At 49.4% G+C, this 25,545-nt stretch overlaps 1 protein-coding gene across 2 annotated transcripts in view; it reads right to left on the minus strand.

Moving 5' to 3' along the window:
- HNRNPH3 (heterogeneous nuclear ribonucleoprotein H3) overlaps nt 1-25,545 on the minus strand; it is a 65,668-nt gene that overhangs the window by 18,738 nt on the left and 21,385 nt on the right. For both annotated transcript variants that reach the window (XM_030189148.1, XM_030189147.1), the window contains exons 3-7: nt 17,911-18,054; nt 17,273-17,411; nt 16,609-16,793; nt 9,003-9,089; nt 7,330-7,445 (exon numbers count right to left, since the gene is read on the minus strand). In XM_030189148.1, the coding sequence (XP_030045008.1) occupies nt 7,330-7,445; nt 9,003-9,089; nt 16,609-16,793; nt 17,273-17,411; nt 17,911-18,054 (671 nt within the window). The remainder of the gene's footprint in view (nt 1-7,329; nt 7,446-9,002; nt 9,090-16,608; nt 16,794-17,272; nt 17,412-17,910; nt 18,055-25,545) is intronic.

A 25,545-nucleotide genomic window follows, 5' to 3' on the forward strand; every position in this document is an offset into this window, starting at 1 on the left:
GAGTCAAGAACACCCGACCTCTCTTCGTGTCGAACCGGACTCCCAGATACTCGAGAGACTGCGACGGCACTAGGTGACTCTTGGCCAGATTGACAACCCAGCCCAGAGATTGCAAAAAGGACACCACCCGACCGGTGACCTCCTCGCTCTCCGCCTTTGATTTGGCCCGAATCAACCAGTCGTCTAGGTACGGGTGCACCAAAATGCCCTGCAAGCGAAGAGCTGCTGCCACCACGACCATCACCTTGGAGAAGGTGCGAGGAGCGGTGGCCAGTCCAAAGGGAAGCGCGCAAAACTGAAAATGTCTCCCTAGCACCACAAAGCGAAGAAAACGCTGATGCGCCTCCAGGATGGGAATGTGCAAGTAAGCTTCCGTCAGATCTAGAGAAGTCAGAAATTCCCCTTCCTGAACCGCTACTATGACTGAGCGTAACGTCTCCATCCGAAAGGAAGGAACCTTTAGGGCTGCATTGACCTTCTTGAGATCCAAAATGGGACGAAAAGCGTCCTCTTTTTTGGGTACCACGAAGTATATGGAATAACATCCCTTTCCTCTCTCTGCTGGAGGAACAGGGACTACAGCCCCTAAAGCTATCAGACGTGACAGAGTATCGCGGACCGCTCTCGCCTTGCGCCTTGAATGACAGGGAGACACTAGGAAGAAGTCGGACAGAGGCCTGTCGAATTCCAGCGCGTACCCGTCTCGGATTATCTGCAGCACCCACTGGTCTGACGTGATCTGGACCCACCTCTGGTAAAACAAGCGTAAGCGAGCCCCCACGCGAACCAGAGACTGGGCCCCCAAACCATCATTGAGAAGGACGGGACGCACCGGACGCTCCCAAAGAGGAACCTCGCCCTCCACGACGGCCACCGCGAAAGGACTGAGTTCTCTGAAAGAAACGACCCCTAGTCCCACCAGAATACCTACCCGGCCGATACCGCTTTGCTTCCTGAAAACGACCGCGACCCGCGGAACCTCTAGAAGCCTTAGGGCGAAGTTCTGGAAGCCGAGGGACCTTGGCATCAGTAAGACCTCTTACCAACTTATCCAACTCTTCACCAAACAGCAAAGAGCCTTTAAATGGGAGCGAACACAGCTTGGCCTTGGACGCAGCATCCGCCATCCAGCCTCGCAACCACAGGGCCCGACGGGCTGCCACCGCTAGAGACATGTTCTTCGCCGAGGTCCGCAACAAATCATACAGTGCATCCGCCAAAAAGGAGGAACCCAACTCCAACTTAGCCAGATCTTGAGTCAAAGAGCCTCTGTCCCCTGGCGGGCTATCTAAGAGCCGTTCCGCCCAGCGGAAACAAGCCCGCGCCACTAGCCCTCCACAGACCGACGCCTGTAACGCCAGGGCCGACAAATCAAAACTGCGCTTCAGGAAAGTTTCCAATTTCCTGTCCTGAGGGTCTCGCAACGCAGCCCCTCCGTCCACCGGAATCGCCGTGGCCTTAGTCACTGCCGTAACCACGGCATCCACGGTTGGGGGCTTGAGCGAATCTCTATCTTCCTGCGGCAGGGGATAAAGCTTAGCCATGGCCCGAGCCACTTTACACGGCGCCTCCGGCGCCTGCCACTCCTGAGTAATCATTTCCCTCAGATCCGCATTCATAGGGAAAGAACAAGACACCCGTCTGATCCCCTTAACCAACGGATCCTGCTTTCCGGCCTCTAACGGAGCTGCCGCCGGATCAAATTTGAGCGTCGCAGCCACCTGATCAATAAGATCCGACAATTCATCTCGCTGAAAAATGCGCACCACCGAGGGATCCTCCCAGGCAGCGCAAGCTCCTTATCATATCCAGCCAACGACCCCTCCTCCTCTTCTAGGAGGCTAAAGTCGCCCTCCGAATCCGGGGGGGAAAAACCTTCAAAATCCTCAGACCACTCTACACGTGGTCTCTTCGCGCCAGCCCCCCCCGTTCCAAGGCTAAGGGGCTCCGCTCGGGACGGCCCTGCCTGCCAAGCCTGATATAAACTCCAATGAAATCCGGGGGAAAAACCACTCCTACCTGAGGCATCACCCCCCGAAGGCGCTGGAAATTGGCTGCCCGGCAGTCCTCCGATTCTCCCAGGCCCGAGTATCGCCGAATCCAAAATGGCGGCGGTTCCCGCCAAAATCGGAACCGCCGCAGGGCCGCTAATCAAAGGCGCCGTAACCTCCGAGACGCTAGCCGCGGGAACCTCCGCCGCCAACACCGGCGGAACGGAGGATTGAGGCTTAGGTTCCCCACAAAACCGGCAAACGCTCCCCACCGCGTCGACGCCCCGACGCGCACATGACCGGCACCTCAGCGGTTTCCCTGACATTAGCGCAAGCCCAGCTGACCGCCAAACAAGAGCCCCGATTGTAGAAGTCAAGAAACTCACCCGAGCAGGAAAGCAGCGCCTTACTCACTGCTGAACAGCTCCGAGTCTCCGGAGTGCAGCTCCAATCGCTCTCACCCGTTTGGGTCTGACTTTTTTTTTTTTTTTTTAAACTTTACTGCAGCCTTTCATTTGAGCCTTGCTGCTGCTAACACAATTCGGCACTCAAGGCTGCAGTATACAAACTGCAGCCGAGGCACAAAGCTGCCCAAACGGAGAGCCAGACCGGGGGAGGGACCCGGCCACCCGGGTGTGACACCCCAAAGGGGACAATGACGGGCCCCAGCGGACCCGCAACCCCTAGCACACCAAAGTCTTCCAGGCACAGGGGATCCACCAGAAATAGCACAGAAACAAAGGAAAACTCTGAAAATTAACTCAAAAACCTATCCAGATCGGGCAAGCTGCACAGGCTGCCTGTCTACCCTCTGCTGAGACTGAGAAAATACTGAGAAAATACTGGCTATAGATGGCTAGGCACAGGTTATAAGTACATAGTTTCAAGTTTGTGTTCTCAGTCTCCCTCTGCTGGTAGGCGAGCATAACCCAAGCGTCTTGACCGGTCTGGAGGGTTGATGAGGAAGACTGGATTTTGGCCACGAGCATAGAGGAATGGTAGGCCTGCCTCCCAAAGGAGTCTAAGGTTCTAGAGTCTTTGCCCGGGGGCGCCGAAGCATGCTCCCTAGAACTCTTAGCCTTCTTTAGGGCCAGATTCACAACACCAGAGTCGTGAGGCAACTGAGTGCGCATCAGCTCTGGGTACCCATGGATCCGGTACTGGGAATCGATCTTCTTGGGGATGTGGGGATTACTTAGAGACTTGGTCCAGTTCGCCAGCAATGTCTTTTTTAGGACATGATGCATGGGTACTGTGGACGCTTCCTTAGGTGGAGAAGGATAGTCCAGGAGCTCAAACATTTCAGCCCTGGGCTCGTCCTCCACGACCACCGGGAAGGGGATGGCCGTAGACATCTCCCGGACAAAGGCCGCAAAAGACAGACTCTCGGGAGGAGAAAGCTGCCTCTCAGGGGAGGGAGTGGGATCAGAAGGAAAGACATCAGACTCCTCGTCAGAGAAATATCTGATGTCCTCCTCCTCCTCCCACGAGGCCTCACCATCGGTATCACACAAGTTCATGAACCTGTGTCTGAAGCCGTGCCCGGCTCGACTCCGTGGAAACACGGCCACGGCGTGAGCGTCGAGAGGTAGACTCCCTCGTCAGCCCCGGCGAAGCTCCCTCCGCCGACGTCGTGGGGGAGCCTTCCTGGGAGGCGACCGCAGTCGGTACCGCAAGCGGCACCGATGTCGGAGACCTCACCCCGGGCAAGGGGCCAGCCGGCGCCTCACTCGACGGTACCGGTGGCGCAAGCACCCCCGGTACCGGAGGGGAAGGGCGCAACAGCTCTCCCAGGATCTCTGGAAGAACGGCCCCGAGACTCTCGTGCAGGGCGGCTGTGGAGAAAGACATAAAAGCCGATGCAGGCGTCGAGGTCAGAGTCTGTTCCGGGTGTGGAGGCTGTTCCGGACTGTCCAAGGTGGAGCGCATCGACACCTCCTGAACAGAGGGTGAGAGGTCCTCCCGGTGCCGATGCCTACTGGGTGCCGACTCCCTCGGCGACCCAGAGCTCTCGGTACTGATGCGGGAAGGGGACCGGTGTCGATGCTTCTTTGACTTTTTCAAACGAAGCATGTCACCGGAGCTTCCCAGTACCGATGAGGACATAGAATCCAGCTGTCGCTTCCTCGGGGCCGAGGCCGCATGTCGGTCTTGGGGGGGGGGGGGGCTATACCGCAGGAGCCCTCAGGGTAGGGGGAGACCCACCCGAAGGCTCACCGCCACCAGCAGGGGAATGGACAGCCCTCACCTGCACTCCAGTCGAAGCACCACCGTCCGACGACATCAGCACTAGTGGAGGTCCCGGTACCACCGACTTCCCGGTACCGTCGATGCAGAGGGTCGATGCCTCGATGCAGTTGATGCCGAGGTCGGAGGTCTTGACACTGACGACATCGATGCCCTCGATACTCCCGGTGCTGTTGTCGACGAAGAGCCCGAGAACACCCTCCACTGGGCCAATCTCACTACCTGAGTCCTTTTCTGTAGAAGGGCGCAAAGACTACAGGCCTGCGGGCGGTGCCCAGCCCCCAGACACTGAAGACATGACGCGTGCCTATCAGTGAGCGAGATTACCCGGGCGCACTGGGTGCACTTCTTGAAGCCGCTGGGAGACTTCGATGACATGGGCGGAAAAATCACGCCGGCGAAATCAAAACTCGTAGTTGCGGTAAGGCACCATAAAGAGGGAGAGAAAAAACTCGAACCGAGGCCTCAAAAGGGCCTACCCCGAGAAAAAACTCGAACCGAGGCCTCAAAACGGGGCAAAAACTGGAAATACGGGAAGGGGAAAGACCGAAAAGGTCTCTCTCTGAAATCCCTTTATTTTTTTTTATTTTTTTTAACTAGCGAAAAGTCAAAAAGACGCGCGAGTATCAACTTAAGGGGCGCGAATGGCGCAAACACGATCATACCGAGCGCGGACAAAAGAAGACTGACGAACACGAGCCGGTTCGGGCGGGAAGACGGCTGCGCATGCGGGGTGCGCATCGGCGTGCGAGGACTAGCAAAGGCCTTCGCTAGTGAAGTTTCCGATTGGAGGGGCTGCCGTGGACGTCACCCATCAGTGAGAACAAGCAGCCTGCTTGTCCTCGGAGAAACTAGATTTTAAAATTTCACAACATACAGGTAACTAAATCATCCAAAAATTGCTCACCAAATGCAGTAAATATCATTAATACCACTCATCCAGTCTGATCACTATCAATATATCAATTACTTCATTTACACCTCATATTAAAATCTCACTCTGATTTCCTCCATTACTTATCTAAGACTAGAGGAGAACCACTTTAGGGCTGGTGACCAAGTACTGGTAAGAATCCAAAGAACTTGGCCTAAAAAAACAAAAATAAATTTTCAAGGCAAAAAGAATGTCGCTTGTCTCAAGAAAAAGACGATTGTTCCCTTTGTATATTGGAGCCCACTTCCTTCAAACTTGATTTAAAAAAAAAAAAACCCTAGTTCTTCTTCACGATAATATAAAAAGAAAAAGAACCCCCCCCCCCCCCCCCCCCCCTATGTATAAGCAGCTTAAAGGGGGAGTTTGGACTAGCTTCCTTTTCTTGAGTCCTGCCAGAGAAGTCCTCTACCAGCAGATGCATCCAGGAGAAACAGCTTAAAAGCTGACTCCACTCCCCTTTAGAGAGTTGCACGGGGACAGGAATCTTACCCATCCCCGCCCGTCCCCACTGGAATCTTACCCATTCCCCACCTATCCCCGCAAAAATTGAAACCATCTCAACCCATCCCCGCAAGAATTTAACCCATCCCCGTAAGAATTTAATGGTACATAAAAGAAAATTTCAGTCAGCTCCCTCAGTCTCTCTCTGGATTTGAGCCACAGCACTGTAGGCAAGGAAGGAACTGAAGTTGGAACACTCTGGTGCGCACGTGTAAGATTTGTCTTTGATTCACTGGCAGTGTGTGCTGAGAGGTCACCACATGCACGTGCCAGTAGGTCAAGTGACATCTGATTCTCATGCCTGTGTCAGAGCTGAGGTCTGTGCACCAGCTTGGGAGCAAAGAGGATTAATAGTAAAATAGTAAGTGACAGCAAATAGACCTGAACGGTCCATCCACTGTGCCCAATAGTCACACTCATGATCAATTCATCATTAAATCAACGAGTGTGATATTATATACTTGATTATGGTCTTTCTTTCGTGTTTCTAGAACAAAGACCACAGAAGTCTATCTGGCCCCATCCTTATGTTCCAACTGCTGGAGTTGCCATCGAAGCCCACTCCAGCCTATTACATAAGTACATAAGTAATGCCATACTGGGAAAAGACCAAGGGTCCATCGAGCCCAGCATCCTGTCCACGACAGCGGCCAATCCAGGCCAAGGGCACCTGGCAAGCTTCCCAAACGTACAAACATTCTATACATGTTATTCCTGGAATTTTGGATTTTTCCAAGTCCGTTTAGTAGCGGTTTATGGACTTGTCCTTTAGGAAACCGTCCAACCCCTTTTTAAACTCTGCTAAGCTAACCGCCTTCACCACTTTCTCCGGCAACGAATTCCAGAGTTTAATTACACGTTGGGTGAAGAAAAATTTTCTCCGATTTGTTTTAAATTTACTACACTGTAGTTTCATGTTTTCATTTGTGGGACACAGACCATAAAAGTCTGTCCAGCACTGTCCTCATGTTCCAGTCACTGAAGTTGCTGTCTAAGCCCTTTCCAGCCCATCCTACACCAGATTGTCATGCATGAGACACAGACCATACAAGTCTGCCACGTATCAGCCCTAGTTCATCACAGCCAGAGTCGCCATCTAAGCGTCACTTGACACATCCACACACATGCAGCCATTTAAGGTTAGCTTTTATATAACTTCCATTTTCTAATTAGAAATCCTCTGTGTTCATCCCACGCCTTTTTGAATGCCGTCATCATTTGTGACTCTACCACCTCCTTAATGGAAGACTTTCCACATTTATGTTGTTAAAGCAAGGAGGAGGAGGAGGCAGCACTCAAAGAAATTGGTATTCGGTAGATGAGAGGCTGGTGTAGGTGCAGCTTACACTTCCACGGGAAGCTCACAGGAACTACCTCCGTCCCCACGGGAAGCCCACAGGAACTGCCTCCGTCCCCGCAGGAACTGCCTGTCCCCGCGGGAACCCCGCGGAACTGCTTCCAACCCCAGGAACTGCCTCTGCGGGATTCCCGCAAACCCCGTTCCCGTGCAGCTCTCTACTCCCCTTATAGTGGATGGTGCCAACTTTAGCTTAATCTCTTACAAATCAAAGCTTGGACAACAGAAGGCAATTTTGGGTTTCCAACTCACACTAAATCCAACATGGATTACAAAATGACCAATTTTTGAATACTTACACTAGCAATATCATTTTCTGTTGCACGAAAAGGCAGGCCCCTCATATGAACGAAGTGGCCGCTATGGAAACCTGAGCCTGCATCTCCTGCACCACCATAGCCCTGGCCACCCAATCCTATTAAAAAAAAAAAAAAAAAAAAAAACACAAATATATGGTTAGAGAAACAAGTGTCTGAAAAACAAAAAAGTTGCTTACCTGTAACAAATGTTCTCTCTGGACAACAGGATGATCAGCCACTTATGTATCTGATTAATCCCATTTGTCTAAAGAGAATGTTTTACTTCTGATCAAACTTGATATAGCCATACAAGACTATTAATGGATTAACTGCTGTTGTAAAAGTATGCGAAATACTGATGAATTCTGTTTCCCTGCAACAGAATATAGCTGCTACTACTACTACTATTTAGCATTTCTATAGCGCTACAAGGCGTACGCAGCGCTGCACAAACATAGAAGAAAGACAGTCCCTGCTCAAAGAGCTTACAATCTAATAGACAAAAAAGTAAATAAAGTAAGCAAATCAAATCAATTAATGTGAACGGGAAGGAAGAGAGGAGGGTAGGTGGAGGCGAGTGGTTACAGTGGTACGTCAAAAGCAATGTTAAAGAGGTGGGCTTTCAGTCTAGATTTAAATGTGGCAAGACGTAGGAGCTCAGGAAGTTTATTCCAGGCGTAGGGTGCAGCGAGACAGAAGGCGCGAAGTCTGGAGTTGGCAGTAATGGAGAAGGGAACAGATAAGAAGGATTTATCCATGGAGCGGAGTGCACGGGAAGGGGTGTAGGGAAGGACGAGTGTGGAGAGATACTGGGGAGCAGCAGAGTGAGTACATTTATAGGTTAGTAGAAGAAGTTTGAACAGGATGCGAAAACGGATAGGGAGCCAGTGAAGGGTCTTGAGGAGAGGGGTAGTATGAGTAAAGTGACCCTGGCGGAAGACGAGACGGGCAGCAGAGTTTTGAACCGACTGGAGAGGGGAGAGGTGACTAAGTGGGAGGCCAGCAAGAAGCAGATTGCAGTAGTCTAAACTAGAGGTGACAAGGGTGTGGATGAGGGTTTTGGTAGAGTGCTCGGAAAGAAAGGGGCGGATTTTACGGATGTTGTAAAGAAAGAAACGACAAGTCTTGGCAGTCTGTTGGATATGAGCAGAGAAGGCGAGAGAAGAGTCAAAGATGACCCCAAGGTTTTGAGCTGAGGAGACAGGGAGAATGAGAGAGCCATCAACAGAAATAGAAAACGGGGGGAGCGGGGAGGTGGGTTTGGGGGGGAAAATGAGAAGCTCGGTTTTGGTCATATTTAATTTCAGGTGGCGTTGAGACATCCAGACAGCAATGTCAGACAAGCACGCTGAAACTTTGGTTTGGATGCAAGGTGAGATATTAGGGGTAGAAAGGTAGATTTGGGAGTCATCAGCATAGAGATGGTAGGAAAAGCCATGGGATGAGATTAATGAACCAAGGGAAGAAGTGTAGATAGAAAAGAGGAGGGGACCAAGAACAGAACCCTGAGGGATAGAAGTAGAAGAGGATCCACCAGAGTGAACACTAAAGGTGCGGAGGGAGAGGTAGGAAGAGAACCAGGAAAGGACAGAGCCCTGGAATCCAAGTGAGGACAGCTACATATAGCTACATATTTTCGCTCATAACCCACTAAACCAGTCTAAATATCTTACCTCTTCCATCTCTCATTCTATCATCAAATCCATCACCTCCAAAGCCATAGTTGTTATAGCCACTATAGTCTTCAAAACCATCATATCCTGTGAAAAAAATAAATAAGTTTTTCAGTGAAAACAGAATTCTACTTGACATTTAGGATCTTGTAATGATATATTTTTGTAAGTTAATTGGCAATGTTAATTAACAAAACAGAAAAACTACTTGCTAAACTGAAAATGATTAGTACACACAATACAAAACCTTAAAACTGCAGCATAAGCCTTCAGCAACCAATAAAAAAAAAAACCCTCAGTTTTAGATTTAGGCTGCATTTTCTCATTTCCTATCCCTACTGAACAAATGTCACCACACTCTGGAACAGTTCTATATACTATTTCATATGTGGTTGAAAGAGGAGTACATTTATTCAAAACAGTTTGGAATCTTCCACTACTACATGGACAAGACATGGTGTTTTCTACAATTTAATATAAAAATGGTGAAATTAGGCTTTACCTGCTAATTTGTTTTCCTCTAGATCCTCCAGACCGTTCAAGACGCTTGGGTTATGCACTCCTACCAGCAGAGGGAGACAGAGAACACTAAAACCTCTTATACAAGTAGCCTGTGCAGACCTTCTACTAACCAGTATTTTCTCAGTCTCAGCAGAGGGTAAATGTGTGCAGCCTGTACTCAGTCTGGTAGGCCCGTTTGGGGTTTCTAGGTTGGGTTGTAAATGTCAGAGAACCCACACTTGGATCTCTATTACAGGATGTAAGTCCTAAGGGGATTCTTGTTCCCTGTGGGGTGGCACACCCGGGTGGCCAGGTCCCTCCCCCTGTGCTCTTCCTCTGGAGAACTGCTTGACCTCGGCTACAGACCTTGTTCTGTACACTTGAGGCGTTTAGGCATCAGCAACGAGGTTTAAAAAAAAAAAATGCTTTTAAAAGGCGGCTATTTTGGCCATTCTTGTGGCAGTCCAGAGATAAAACGTCTTCAAGGGCGTTCTTGCCTTAGGCGGTTTTGCCTATTAGTCTGTCAGAGCACAAAGCAACTGTTTGTTTTTATTGTGTTTGCGGCCATTATGTCTAAGCCGGCGAGGTCTCACTTTTGCACGAAGCACAGCATTGAAGTGAAAGGTGGCCAATGTAAATTTTGTGGGGAGCCTATGTTGTCAGCGCTCTTGCCCCCCGTGCTTTCCCGAGTCGGCGGAGGTGTTGGGCAGCGATTTGACCGCACATTCCGGGCCGGCAACGGCAGGAAACGCGGCCATTTTGGCTGTGCGTCCCGAGTCGGCCTCGACAGAGCCGTTTTCGCCGGGAAGTTTTACTAAGGGCAGTTTGTGGTACCGTTTGTGCCCATCTGCAGTTGAATTCCCCCGTCTTAAGGGGAGGGGATCTGAGTGTGGATTCAGTGGTTTTGTTTAGGTGGAGGTGTTTTGTTCTTCTGCTTTGTTACTGTTTTACTGGTTAGTAGAAGGTCTGCACAGGCTACCTGTATAAGAAGTTTTAGTGTTCTCAGTCTCCCTCTGCTGGTAAGAGTGCATAACCCAAGCGTCCTGAATGGTCTGGAGGATTGCTGAGGAAGGAGAAATTAGACATTACCTGCTAATTTGCTTTCCTTTAGTCCCTCCGGACCAGCCCAGGATTGGACTGATGGGTTGTGCACGCCTACCAGCAGGTGGAGACTGAAAATAAAAAAAACTCTTGACTCTAGAGAGCCAATAAGAGCCCTGGTCATGTGACCCTAGCCTCAGTATTTGAATAACACAGCAGAAAGGAAAAGAAGGACCTATATTCTGTGCAATGAGAAATTCAAGCAGCCAGAAAGCACAAGAAAAACGTGCTTAAACTACGGCTTAGCCGTGACACTGGGCTCACCAACAACTCGGTTCACAGCTGCGGCATGGCCAATTATGTACAGACTTATGCATTTCTTTAACTGTTCAACTTGCATAACATTATGAACTGTTTAACCATTTAACTTGCAGAACATTATGTATTTCCTTTAACTGTCTAACTTGCAGAACAGCTCTGTAGGCGACAGTTGAATATCTGTACACAGCAATGTTGAACATCGACTGAAAAAATAGAACACGGGAGGGGCCTGGGCCGGTCCGGGACTAAAGGAAAGCAAATTAGCAGGTAAGGTCTAATTTCTCCTTCTTTAGCGTCTCTCCGGACCGGCCCAGGATTGGACTGATGGTACGTAACAAAGCAGTAGTCCTAAGGGAGGGACCCCAGCAAACCCGCTGTGAGTACTCGTGAAGCAAAGATCGCCTCCTGACGACACTGAACATCCAGCCTGTAATGCTTAGAGAAAGAATGGAGAGAAGACCAAGTCGCAGCCTTACAGATCTCCACTGGAGGCACCAAGAAGCACTCCGCCCACGAGGCTGCCTGTCCCTGTGTAGAATGAGCTTTAAGCGCCTCAGGAACTGGTCTGCCAGCCAAGAGATAAGTTGACGCTATCATCTCCTTGATCCACCAAGACAATGTGGGCTTAGAAGCTGACAAGCCCTTGCGGCGACCAGCAAAAAGAAGAAAAAAAAGACGGTCCGAGTGACGAAGTCCTCAGTAACTGCGAGATATCGTTTAAGAACTCTCTTAACATCCAGAGTACGCAACTTCTGCTGCTCCTGCGTTCCAGAGGCCAATCCCAGAACAGGAAGAAAAACTGACTGGGACATATGAAAACGAGACAGTACCTTAGGCAAAAAAGAAGGAACCGGCCGAAGGACCACTCGCTCTTTAGAAAATTGCAGAAATGGAGATCTACAGGAAAAAGCTTGCAACTCCAAGACTCTTCTAGCTGACGCAATAGCCACCAAAAACACTGTCTTAAACGTCAAATCCTTCAGAGAACATGCTTGTAATGGCTCAAAAGGAGGCTTCGTTAGAGTCGAAAGAACCAGATTAAGGTCCCAAGATGGAAAGACCGATCTGACTGGTGGACGAAGAAGGCTAACCCCCTTCAAAAAACGGGCTACATCGGGAAGACTAGTCAAAGACTTACCCCAAATCCTACCTCTGAAACAGGAAAGAGCTGCCGCCTGCACCTTCAGAGAAGAAAGAGACAGTCCTTTATCAAAACCTCGCTGTAGAAAATCTAACATCTGAGTCACGGACGCCCGAAAAGGGACAATGCCAGCATCTGCACACGAAGCCTCAAAAATTCTCCACGTGTGAATATAGTTTAGAGAAGTGGAGCGCCGACGAGACCGAAGCATGGTGGAAATCACTGGCGCTGAAAAACCCCACTTAGCTAAACGGGATTGTTCGAGAGCCAAGCCGTAAGACAAAAATCGAGCTGGGTCTGAATGTGGAACTGGCCCTTGTACCAGCAAAGACTTGTGCACCGGAAGACGAAGAGGAGACGCCACGGACAGACGTAGTAGATCCGCCGAGGCCAGTCTGGTGCAACCAAAATTACCGGCCCCCCGTGCTCCTCGATCCTCTGCAGGAGACGACCTATTAGCTGCCATGGAGGAAATGCGTAAAGAAGGCCAGAGGGCCACTGCTGCAAGAGGGTGTCTACCCCTGCCGCACTTGCATCTCTTCGGCGACTGAAGAAGCGAGGAACTTTGGAGTTGAGACTGGAGGCGAAAAGAACTAGGACTGGAGGACCCCAGCGCTCTATCAACTGAAACGCCCGATCGCTGAGAGCCCATTCCCCGGGATCGAGAGTGTGGCGACTGAGAAAGTCTGCTTGAACGTTGTCTATTCCTGCTACATGCGAGGCTGAGATGGCCTTGAGGTGAATCTCCGCCCACGCGAGAACACTCTCCGCTTCTCGACACAGGAGAGCCGGCACCTCGTTCCTCCCTGGCGGTTGATGTAGGCCACTGCCGAGGCGTCGTCCGAGAGAACTCGCACTGCTTTGCCCACCAGAGAACCGAAGTGCTGCAGAGCTAACCGAATCGCCCTGGTCTCCAAGAAGTTGATGGATTGAGCTGCTTCCAGTGGAGACCAGAGACCCTGGGTCCACTTGTCTAGGCAATGAGCTCCCCAGCCTCGGAGACTGGCATCTGTCGTTAATGGTATCCACCGAGGCTCCAATGGCATCCCTACAGTGAGATTCTTCATCCATAGCCACCAAAATAGAGAGATTCGTTCCCGGTTGCGCAGAGACAAACTTCATGAGAAGGGAATCTGTTTGAGGAAACCACCAGGACAGAAGAGACCACATGTGAGCCCTGGCCTAGGGAACTACCTCTATCGTGGCTGCCATGGACCCGAGAACCTGAAGATAATCTCGAGCACAAAGTACCTTTTGATGCATCAAATTCAGTATTTGAGACTGGAGCTTTAGAATCCTGCCCAGCGGAAGGAAGACTCGACCCCTCGCAGTATCGAAGGTGACCGACCCCCAAATACTCTAGAGACTGAGAAGGAACCAAACAGCTCTTGGCTATATTCACCACCCAACCTAGGGACTGCAAGAACACTACCACTCGCTCCGTGACTTGACAACTCTCTTGATAAGACTTCGCCCTTATCAACCAATCGTCTAGGTATGGATGAACGAGGATCCCCTCTTTCCGGAGCGCCGCCGCCACCACGACCATAACCTTGGAAAATGTGTGTGGTGCTGTCGCGAGACCAAAAGGCAAAGCGCGAAACTGGTAATGTCTTCCTAGAACCGCAAATCTCATGAACCTGTGGTGAGCTGGACAAATAGGAATATGTGAATAAGCCTCTGAGAGATCTAATGCTGTTAGATATTCTCCTTTGCTAACTGCCACTATTATGGGCTGAAGGGTCTCCATACGAAAGCTTGTGACTGAGAACCCAATTGACAGCTTTGAGGTCTAAAATAGGACGAAAGGAACCTTCCTTCTTTGGGACCACAAAATAAATGGAATAGCAGCCCTGCTTGTGCTCCGAAGGAGGGACAGGACAAATGGCTTGAAGATCTAAGAGCCTCTGTCCAGTCTCCCGAACCGCCTCCGCTTTGAGACGAGAACAACAGGGAGACTCCAGAAAAGGCGTCCGAAATAGTACTCATGAATTCTAAGGCATAACCTTCTCAAACAATTTCCAGGACCCACTGATCTGAAGTAATCTGGGCCCACCTCTGATAGAACTGAGCTAGTCGAGCTCCTACGGGAACCAGAGGAGAGCCCCTCGCACCGTCATTGGTAAGCACGCGATGCGGAGCAAAAACTCGCGCCTGAGTCTACCTCCTCTACGGTAACCGCGAAAGGATTGAATCCTGTTGAAAAACCGAGATCTCTGAGTCTGAGGACCCCTATCAATTTGAAATCTACGGAAAGAGCGCATTCGACCCCGACCAAACAGAGCACCCTGACTGGCCAGACGAGGCCTATCTTCTGGGAGGAGAGGAACTTTAAAATCCCCTAGGGAATGAACTCTGCGACACCCAAGGCCAAGGACTTAGAAGAAGCCCTCAACCGATCATACAGAGCATCGGCTAGAAAAGCAGAGCCCGTCTCAATCTTAGCCACTTCTACATCAATAGCTCCTAGATCATCAGAAGATTGATCCAAAACTCTTCCCGCCCAACGAAAACAAGCTCTGGCCACCAGAGAACCACAAATGGCCGCCTGTACTGCCAGAGAAGAAACATCAAAACTATTCTTTAGAAGAGTGTCTACCCTCCTGTCCTGAGCATCCCGCAGCGCCGTTCTTCCATCTACAGGGACCGTGTTTCACTTAGTAACAGCCGAAACCACAGCATCCACCATGGGAAGCTTAAGCTGAGCTCTATCTGTCTCCGGGACAGGGTAAAGGCGATTCATAGATCTGGTGGGACGAAAAGCCGCATCTGGGACCTCCCATTGTGCTTTAATAACCTCCCAAATATCCTGATGCATAGGGAAAGTTCTACTGGAAGCTCTAGATCCCTTAACCAACACATGAACCTTCCGTACCTCAGAGGCAGGGAGTGGATCCTCAAAATGCAAAGTAGAAGATACCATAGAAATGAGGTCCTGTAAGTCCTCCTTATGGAACACTCTAGCCACAGAGGGATCCTCCCCCTGTGACAAAGGCACAGCATCTGGATCTAAAGAGGAAGGATCCTCCCAAGAATGCTCCGCTGGGTCCTCGTCCTCCTCTAAAAGGGGCATTTCTTGATCCTGATTTGAAAAAATATCTAATTGTGGATCCCAATCCCTAGGCCTCTTAGGAGGGAGAACAGATTTAACAGGATCCCCTGACACCCCTGCTCCTGAAGTGTCCCTCTGCATGAGAAAAGCCTGGTACATCTGCAGAACCAACTCAGGAGGAAACCCCCCTGCCTGAGTGCCTGCAGACTGCACCATAGTCCCTGAGTCAGGTTCACCTAAGGACGCTGAGCTGCGCAAAGCAGACGGGACACCCGAAGGAGAAATCGGAGCTGGATTTAAAATGGCCACCATTTGCGCCAAATTCCCAACGCCCCCCCCCCCCCCCCGAAGCCAAGCCTGAGGCCTCTGCACTAGGCGCCAAAGACCGCGAGGGGGAAGAAGGGACAACCGCCGAACCAGGCCCAGAAACCGACGGAGGGAGAGGATCGGAGGAAACCTCGAGCGCCCTGCAGTACTTACAAGCACCGGAGGAATTAACTCCCCGACGCTGACAAACCGAGCACCTCTTTAGTTTCTCCAACATCTCGGAGGAAAACATGCACGCGCGAAGCGGTTCACGCGGTCTTCCCTTTTCAAAAACTACTCAGCAGACGAAAAAACTCCCCATTAAAATCCAGCGCTATTAGAAAAAGCACTAAATAAATGCTGACTGACTTTTGACTGCAAGTTCTGCTCACTTTTTTTTTTTTTTTTTTTTTTTTTAACACACAGCTGATTAAAACTAAGCAAGACATACCCAGAGAAGTAAACGGAGCTGTCTGCTCGTTAGGTCAGTGGGGAAAGTTCAGTCTTTTTTTTTTTTTTAAACAACACTGGCTGCCTCTCCCAAAGGAACACACCTTTCCTCAGAAAGGGTAGCCCCTTCCCTTTTTAATAATTATCAATCATTTTTTATTTCAACCGTAGGGAGATGGGGATGAAGGGGGTAGGGACTCGAGACACCCGAATGTTAACACCCCAGCAGCTGAAAACTAAGGAGCGTTGGAACAGAAAAGCCTGTAACATATTTCCCAGGCACAGAAGAGAAAAAACTATAGATATATATATCCTAAAAAGAGAGAGACTAATGGGCTCACTTCCAACCTGTGGGGAGACTGAGAAAATACTGCGGCTAGGGTCACATGACCAGGGCTCTTATTGGCTCTCTAGAGTCAGAGTTTTTTCTCAGTCTCCACCTGCTGGTAGGCGTGCACAACCCATCAGTCCAATCCTGGGCCAGTCCGGAGGGACGCTAAGCAAGTTAGTTTATGTATTCCTTGGCCATTCTTTCTGTACATTACAATCAAAATAGGCACACAGACACTGTACCGACTAAAAATATTCTCTAATATATCAATGGTAGTCTTCACTATCTAGATTCAGCACACTCACGTTTTGAAAAAGTTAAACTGATAAAATTAGGTACCCCTGGTTATGTATGTGTTCTAAAAGCTTCAAAACTGCACATCATTTCACACCTGTCATGTGAAACAAGTGTCTGAAAATAGGAGATTCCTCTATCTTTAAAGTCTAGGTCATTAGGCACTTACCACCTCCATATCCTCCACCACCTCCACGCATTCTGTCATACATGTTTCCACGTCCAGCACTGTAATAACCACCCCGTCCTGCTAAAGGTCTGTCATATGGTCCAGGCCGCTGCCCCATTAACCTTCTTGGTGGATCGTAAGATCCTCTGATTTCATTTCTATTACTTTTGAAGATTTCAATATATCTATATAAAGGTTTTGAAGAAATATAATTTAGTATTACACTATTTGATCAACATTACAAAATAAAACTAACTGCTAAATTCATATGTAAACACATATTTACGTGCGTTTACATCAGCGAAGTCTCAATTTTTAAAAACAGAAGTCTCCGATGTACAAGTGACTATCTGCATTATTAATTTTAACACTGAATAACCATTTTAGTATAATTTTCCTCTATACTATAGCACTTGCATGGTCTTAATGCAGAAGTCCCTATATAAAATATTTAAACAAAAGTAGAGAAACAATCCCCAAGTACTTATGCTTACATTAAACTGAAATCACATTAAGTTGAAATTACATACTAAGTATCTCTACCCACAGATCATCAAGAGAATATCCCGCCCTCCCCGCCTCCCCCCAAAAGCATTATGAACCCATCCCAAACCCCCTCCCCCCCAAAAAGATTCAAAAGCCATCCCAATCTCTCCATCCCCACCTGTGCCCTATTCTTTCCTTGTGTTTCCCCAGAGCATTTTCTGCTATCTCCTTTGAAGCAAACTGCACGAAGGCCTCCCCTGTGCTTCTCCCCTGGTAGTCCATCGTCAATGTTATCCCATTTGGCAGGATTCTCAACCCTTTAACCCAAGGACAAATAACCCCATCAAGGGGAACAGTGTTAAAGGCTGAAACATTCCCATCTTATCAAAATACTTAAAAAAAACAAAAAACAAATCTAGAATAACACTTCATTTCCCATCACCCAATATTACAATTCCCCCATTAACAAAAATTAACTTCTCCACCCAGTTCTACCACTAGGAGCAAATACTACTCAATACTATAATCTATACTTTCAATATTTAATATGCTCATTTTCCACAAAATGACATTATCTAAACATTAACTCATGACATTTCCTACGTATTCACTAGATACATTAATATATTCATCTTTTACTATATTAAAATTTTCAAAATATGGTTTTATATTGCATCATCTATCATTAAAGGCAAACAAAACATTTAGCTAAACAGTAAACTTTTTTGCCTATACAGGAACTAAAAATGCATAAATCTACCAAAGACTAACACTGCACATATTTGACATATGAACAACTACTACTACTAGAGATACCTGAAAAAAACTGAACAATCTCCTCCTTGCTGCAACCAAAAGGCAGGCCACGAAGTCGTACAGTTCCATCCGTATCATTGTCAATTTCATTTGGACTATTATGCTTCAAAACCCATTCCATCTCTGTGTTGTTTGACTTAAACACTATGAAAACAACCATACTGTTAAACTTTGAAAGAAGAAAGTCAAACAAGCTGTATCACTTGCATCTTGGTACAAAGTAAATGTATATGGTTACAAATGCACAATGCCAACACTTAGATTTAATTTTAAGGATTAGAAAGAAACCAGTCCATACCCAAAAGAACTGCTAACAGCAGCCCAGGATCTGCCTCTGGAGGAACCACTCTATCAGGCTGCCATTAAGTCATAGCTGCAACCTGGATTTGACCCATTCTGCTGGACTACACCAACTGAAGGGAAAAGGATACATATGGGGCATAGCAATGAAAGTGGTGTACTTACCTGATACCAGCATCTAAGACAATTTATATATAACTCTCCTAGCACCAAAGGAAGGCAGGGAGCAGAGTGCTGATGTCACCCTATATAAGGTGGCTATGCATACCCAAGAATCCAATATTTGTGCCAGAGCCTACAAAGAATCTGAATATTCAACTAGACACTGATAACATCTGCACTCCTTCATTGAGCAGGATCCTCTGTGGGAGAGGTGTACAAACTCAACAACCTGTTTTTCCCTCACAGGTGACAAAGGAGCCACCTACAAGTTGAACAGCATAAAATTTCCACTAAGTTCACGAGACAAAGCCACATTTCAGCATATACATGTATCAAGGGTTTGCTCTCATATCAAAAATATCAACAATGAACTTTCAGGGGTCAGAGCCAGATGTCGCAAGCACTAACTGAACACTGACATCTTGAGATTTCTTTTGCTTAACAGACCCCTTGAGAGGAAAGAAAAGAAAATGGAAGGCAAAAGGCTATGTCAGCTTTATGTTCAGTCCCCTTGCTAGGTCCAATGGACTGACATTTACAGCATCTGAATTCGGTCACAATTTGCGCCATGGAATCAGCCGCTGGGACCGGCAGAGAAACAGATACATCTTAGTCCGGGCAAAGACAACCTCCTCTGAATTCAGCCAATTCAAAAGCAGACATCCTTAGCAGTAGTACTGCCGCAGCCTAGTCTTCTGCGACATCAGGAGTAGTAGTGGCAGAACGTCCATGGTTGGAGTTCAGCGAGTAGGAAAGAGTTTCGAAATTACTCCCAGGAGATTTCAGCAAAACACAAGCAGTAGAAAGACTGAAGTACTGCCTTTACATTTTCTCAACATCCAGTAGAACTTTATCATATATCTGGACTGCAATAGAAAGCCTCAGTAAGACGCTGTCTTTACAATTTTTGCACAAGCTGACTAATCAAGAAAGTCTGGGAAACTGAGCTGCACTAAGACACTACAGCTTTGGACATCAAAACACATAGTGAAACTAAAGTAGATTCTGTGCTACAACAAAATGCTGCTTTGACTAAAGAACTTGACACTGTACAACAGTGGAGGAGTGGCGTAGTGGTTAGGGTGGTGGACTTTGGTCCTGGGGAACAGAGTTCGATTCCCATTTCAGGCACAGGCAGCTCCTTGTGACTCTGGGTAAGTCACTTAACCCTCCATTGCCCCATGTAAGCCGCACTGAGCCTGCCATGAGTGGGAAAGCGCGGGGTACAAATGTAACAAAAAAAAAAAAAAAAAACCTGAAAATACGGAAATAAGAATATTCATTTGATAATTTTAACCTCTGCTAAAGAAAATATGTAAGAATCTGAAATTTGATAAATCTACTATTCCACTTATTAAACCCTTTTATATTCCTACTAAACCTAAACATAGGGCACCTGGAGTGTCCCCAGACTCACTGATTTACCACAACCACCATCTAACAACTACTTTCTTGGAAACATCTCATCAACAAGCAGCTGTTTCAACAACTAAAGCTGTTTCCCTGTCACTGGATTCAGATCATCATCTGTTTGAGAAGTTTCTTTTCAAGGAGATAAGCCATGTCAGGGAAGGGAAAATTAGGTTCTTACCGTGATAATTTTCTTTCCTTTAGTCATAGCAGATGCAGCCATTACAGATGGGTTGTGTCCATCAACCAGGAGAGAGAGAGCACACTTTTTTCAGTGCCTCATACCAGCTTGCTCCACTGCCTCTCTTCAGTATTTGAAGCTTCCAAAGCAGTATGGCAAAACCGCAATGGGAATAACATGAGCTTTCCTCACAGCGAACGATGGCCCTACAACAAAGGGCATTAACTCAGAATGGAGGGAATGAAACATCCTCCCGAAGGGCATAAACTCATCCTCCAAAACATGAAACTGGAGGGAATTAAGTCATCCTCCTTTAATTGAACAAGAATCCTGAAGACTGTTTTCCGACTTTCTCCCAAGCACGGAATCTCCAGGAAACATGAATAGAACCTGAAATAGATTTACAGCAGATAGCATCAGACAGGGAGGGATCATGGCTGCATCTGCTATGACTAAAGGAAAGAAAATTATCACGGTAAGAACCTAATTTTCCCTTCCTTGTCATCAAGCAGATGCAGCCATTACAGATGGGATGTATCAAAGCAATCCCTAGATAGGGTGGGAACAAGCCACACCACGCGCCAGCACTTGCGCTCCAAAATGTGCGTCCCTCCTGGCAGCCACATCCAGCCTGTAATGTCCGGCAAAAGAGAGCTTAGAAGCCCATGTTGCTGCACTACAAATCTGTTGAAGAGAGAGTGCTCCAGTTTCAGCCCAAGGAGAGGAAATGCATCTAGTGGAATGCGCCTTAAAGGCATCAGGCGGAGGCCGGCCGGCAAGCAAATAAGCTGAAAAGATAGATTCTTTAAGCCAGCGGGCAATAGTGGCTTTAGACGCTGGAGACCCTCTGCGAGGACCTGGTAGCAAAACAAACAGATGATCAGAGGTCCTGAAAGAGTTAGTAACTCGCAGATACTGCAGCAGAGTCCTGCGCATGTCCAACAGGTGCAATTGCCCAAAAGATTCTGGAAACTCCTCCTCGACAAAGGAGGGCAAGAAAATAGGTTGGTTTAGGTGAAATGCTGAAACCACCTTAGGCAAGAAGGAAGGCATGGTCCAAACCATGACCCCGGACTCTGAAAACTGCAGAAAAGGGTCTCTACAGGACAGCGCCTGGAGCTCTGACACCCGTCTCGCCGAAGTAATGGCCACTAACAAGATGGCCTTCAGTGTTAAATCTTTCTTTGAAGCACGCCGAAGCGGTTCAAAGGGAGCACCCTGAAGGGCCTTCAGCACTAGCCCCAGGTTCCAAGCTGGACAAGGTGCACGCACGGGAGGATGGAGCCGAAGCACCCTTCTAAGAAACCGTGCCACATCCGGATGAGCAGCTAAAGACACGCCTTCAACCTTGCCACGCAGGGAGGCCAACGCTGCCACTTGTACCCGCAGGAAATTATAGGCCAAGCCTTTTTGTACACCATCCTGCAAAAAGTCCAGAATCGGCGAGACAGGAGCCCGCAGGGGTGTGATCTCTCTGGAAGCACACCAGACTTCAAACTGGCGCCAAATCCTGGCATAAGCCACGGAAGTGGAACGCTTGCGGGCTTGCAGGAGAGTGGTAATTACTTTATTGGAATAGCCTCTGCCTCTCAATTGCGCCCTCTCAATCGCCAGGCCATAAGACCAAATTGGCCGGCGTCCTCCATGGTCACCGGACCCTGTGACAACAGGATGGGAACCAGAGGTAACTGAAGGGGATCCTCTACAAGCATCTGTTGGAGGTCCGCATACCAAGGCCTCCTGGGCCAATCCGGGGCGACGAGAACCACTTCTCCTGGATGCAGCCGAATCCGCAGGAGCACTCGCCCTATCAAGGGCCACGGAGGGAACACATACAGTAGGCCCGGAGGCCAGGGTTGAGCCAGGGCATCCAACCCCGCCGCACGAGGATCTCTCAGTCTGCTGAAGAAGCACGGGACTTTGGCATTGGTGCTTGTCGTCATTAGATCCATCATGGGCTTGCCCCACTTGGCACTTCGTCTGCAAGTTCCAACTCCGCTGGATCGACCTGATGCCTGCTTAGATAATCGGCTTGCACGTTGCTCTGACCTGCAATGTGAGCTGCTGACAGAAACTGTAGATGCAGCTCGGCCCAGTGGCAAATTTGTTCAGCCTGCGCGGCTAGAGCTCTGCACTGAGTGCCACCTTGTCGATTTATGTAGGCCACTGCTGTCGTGTTGTCCGACATCACTCTGACAGCCAATCCTTCCAGGGTCACTTGAAAGGCCAGAAGCGCCTGAAACACCGCTTTCAACTCTAGGCAGTTGATGGACCACTCAGACTCCTCGGGTGTCCATAGACCCTGGGCATGCTTCCCCTTGCAATGTGCGCCCCAGCCCCCAGCCTTTCAGACTGGCATCCGTCACCACTAGGCACCAATCGGGGAGCGCCAGCGGCATTCCTCGCCGCAGCATGCTGTCTGAGAGCCACCACTCCATGCTGAGTCGGGCCGCAGGGAGCCAAGAGAGTCTGCATTGGTAATCCTGAGATACTGGAGACCATCTTTGGAGTAGAGCATACTGTAGAGGTCTCAGGTGCGCTCTCGCCCAGGGCACCAGTTCCACGGTGGCCGTCATCGATCCAAGCAGCTGGACAATGTCCCAAGCTCGCGGGCGGGGCACCGCCTTTGCTCGGGTAGGTACACATACCCCGAGGCTGTGTCGAACCTGGCCCCCAAATATTCTAGAGACTGCGAGGGGGTCAGGTGACTTTTGGCCAAATTGACGGCCCAGCCCAGAGATTGAAGTACTGAGACCACTCTGGCTGTTACATGCTGACTCTCTGCAGCAGAGTTTGCTTGAATGAGCCAGTCATCCAGGTACGGGTGAACCTGAATACCCTCTCGCCTTAGAAAGGCAGCTACCACCACCATAACCTTCGAAAAGGTGCGGGGAGCTGTGGCGAGGCCAAAAGGCAAGGCCCGGACCTGGAAATGCTTTCCTATCACCGCAAACCTCAAAAACTTCTGGTGCGGGGGCCAAATTGGAATGTGCAAGTAAGCTTCTTTCAGGTCCAGAGACGTGAGAAACTCTCCTGGCTGTACCGCCGCAATGACGGAGCGCAGGGTTTCCATGTGAAAATGCCGCACTCTCAGGGACTTTAATTCTTTTTAAGTCCAGAATAGGGCGAAAAAACCCTCCTTTTCGCGGCACCACAAAGTAGATGAAGTAGCGGCCGCAGCCGTGTTCGGCGGGAGGTACCGGGGACACGGCCCCTATATGAATCAGACCTTGTAAAGTCTCCTCTACTGCCGCCTGTTTGGCGGCAGAACCGCATCGGGACTCCACAAACACGTCTCTTACAGGGGCGTCGAATTCTATTCGGTAACCGTCTCTGATCAGGTCCAAGACCCACTGATCTGAGGAAATGTTGGCCCACTCCTCGGCAAAGAGGGAAAGACGTCCTCCGATGACAGGGCCGGCGCACCATCATTGAGAGGGTCACCCCTGAACTCCAGGCCTTGAGCCAGTGGCTGTGGAACGTTTGTCCGAGCGAAAGGAGTTCCTCTGCTGAAAACGGACACAAGAAGTGAACCCAGCAGAACGCCCCGGGCAGTACCTTCGAGCTTCACGGAAGCGAGGTCGGTAAGAGGAGTGGACCGCCGCACCCTTAGAGGAAGGCCGAAGCCTATCTATCTTCGGGCAAGCGCTGGGGTTTAGCCTCACCCAGGCCCTTCACAATTTTCTCCAACTCCTCACCAAACAGGAGAAGGCCTTGAAAGGGCAACTTCACCAACCTTTGCTTAGAGGCCATGTCCGCCGCCCAATGCCGTAGCCAAAGAAGACGGCGAGCCTCCACTGCTACTGCCATGTGTTTAGCCGAAGCTCTGACAATATCATAAAGGGCGTCAGCAAGAAAGGACAAGGCCGACTCCATCCGCGGAGCCACATCTGAAAAGGGCTCCGCTCCATCACCGGGCTGTTCCACTGCCTGTTGCAACCAAGCCAGGCAGGCTCTAGCAGCATAACAACTGCATGCAGACGCCCTGAATAGTGAAACCTGCAATTTCAAATGACCGTTTTAAGTGCGGATTCCAGTCTACGGTCTTGAATATCCTTCAGGGCAACACCTCCTTCAACAGGGAGGGTAGTTCTCTTTGTCACAGCTGTGACTAGGGCATCCACTTTAGGCATAGCAAAGCGAGCTATATGCTCCTCACTCAGAGGGTATAATTGCCCCATAGCCCTGGAAACTTTCAAAGGTCCCTCGGGGTCAGCCCATTGAGCCGAAATAAGCTCTTGGATGGAGTCATGCAAAGGAAAGGCTCGAGCAGGCTTTTTGGTACTAGCCATCCTAGGATTCACAGAGGAGGCTGTTCCACTGGCAGGGTCCTCAATAGAGAGAGCCTGCAGGGCATCAGAAATAAGCGCTGGCAGCTCATCACGGTGGAAAATCCTCACCGCGGAGGGATCGTCCAGATCCTGAGTCATTTCTGCACCAGACTCTGGCTCCTCAGACAATGAAGGCCTGCCAGAGTCCTCCAAATCCTCGCAGCCCGACCACTCTCTGAAGGGGAATGAGCCCTTCTGCGCTTCATATTCTGCCAATTATCAGGGAATAACGCCTCAGAGGGCATACCCAGGCTAGAATCCACCGGGGGGGGGGGGGGGGGGGGGGCATTAGAAGAGGCCCATGCTGGGCTTTGTGGGAGAGCTCTTTTAAGCATGTATGCATTAATAAGACAAAATCAGGGGAGAAAACCTCACCCTGGGCACCCGGATCTCTGCCGGGGCTAGTAGCTCCCATATCAGCCTCACTCCGAGGCCTCCCCGTCTCAGCGGAGGTCGCGCCATGTGGTAAATTCAAAATGGCGCCCGCTGCCAGCTCAGAGCGCGACGAATCGTTGCTCGCCATGCTCGGGCCGGCTCTAACATCTGTACAGCACGATTTACAGAGCCCCGCCGCTGATCTGCGCTTGCCACACTTGGAACAGCGCTTTACTGTCTCTGCAGCCATCGCCGAAAACAGCGGTAAAATTCAAAATGGCGGTTTCGCGCCAAAATTGCCCCGATCGCAGGCCCACCCCGGAGGAGTCAGAAAACACTCTTACCTCACTGGACCGAGTATCACAGCTCCGGTCCCACAGAAAAAGGCAAGGAAAAAACCTCTGTTCCAGCGTCTAAGCGCTTTTTTTTTTTCACACGCTGTGAGGAAAGCAGAGGTAAATAGAACTCAGGAGGCTCAGGTGAGTGGAAAAGGCAGGGAAAGGGCGAACCTATGTGCCTGCATCCACTGTTGGTGGGGAAGGACAGGGAAAGCTAAGCAATGTGTCCATATCCACGGAGGTATGGGTAAGGCACGGAAAGGGCGAACCTATGTGCCTTTAAAGTGAAGCTGCTATAGCCTCCAACACCCCTGCTAACAACTGGCAAAAGCACAGGAGCAACCTCCAGGCAGATTTTAGATAGAGCTCGAAGAAGCTGCAGCCACTCTGCTAGGGGAGATAGAGAATACTGAAGAGAGGCAGTGGAGCAAGCTGGTATGAGGCACTGAAAAAAGTGTGCTATCTCCCTCTGCTGGTTGATGGACACAACCCATCTGTAATGGCTGCATCTGCTTGATGACAAGGAATATGAATTTTC

The sequence above is a fragment of the Microcaecilia unicolor genome, unplaced genomic scaffold (assembly GCF_901765095.1).
Source record: "Microcaecilia unicolor unplaced genomic scaffold, aMicUni1.1, whole genome shotgun sequence".
In the NCBI taxonomy this organism is placed as follows: domain Eukaryota; kingdom Metazoa; phylum Chordata; class Amphibia; order Gymnophiona; family Siphonopidae; genus Microcaecilia; species Microcaecilia unicolor.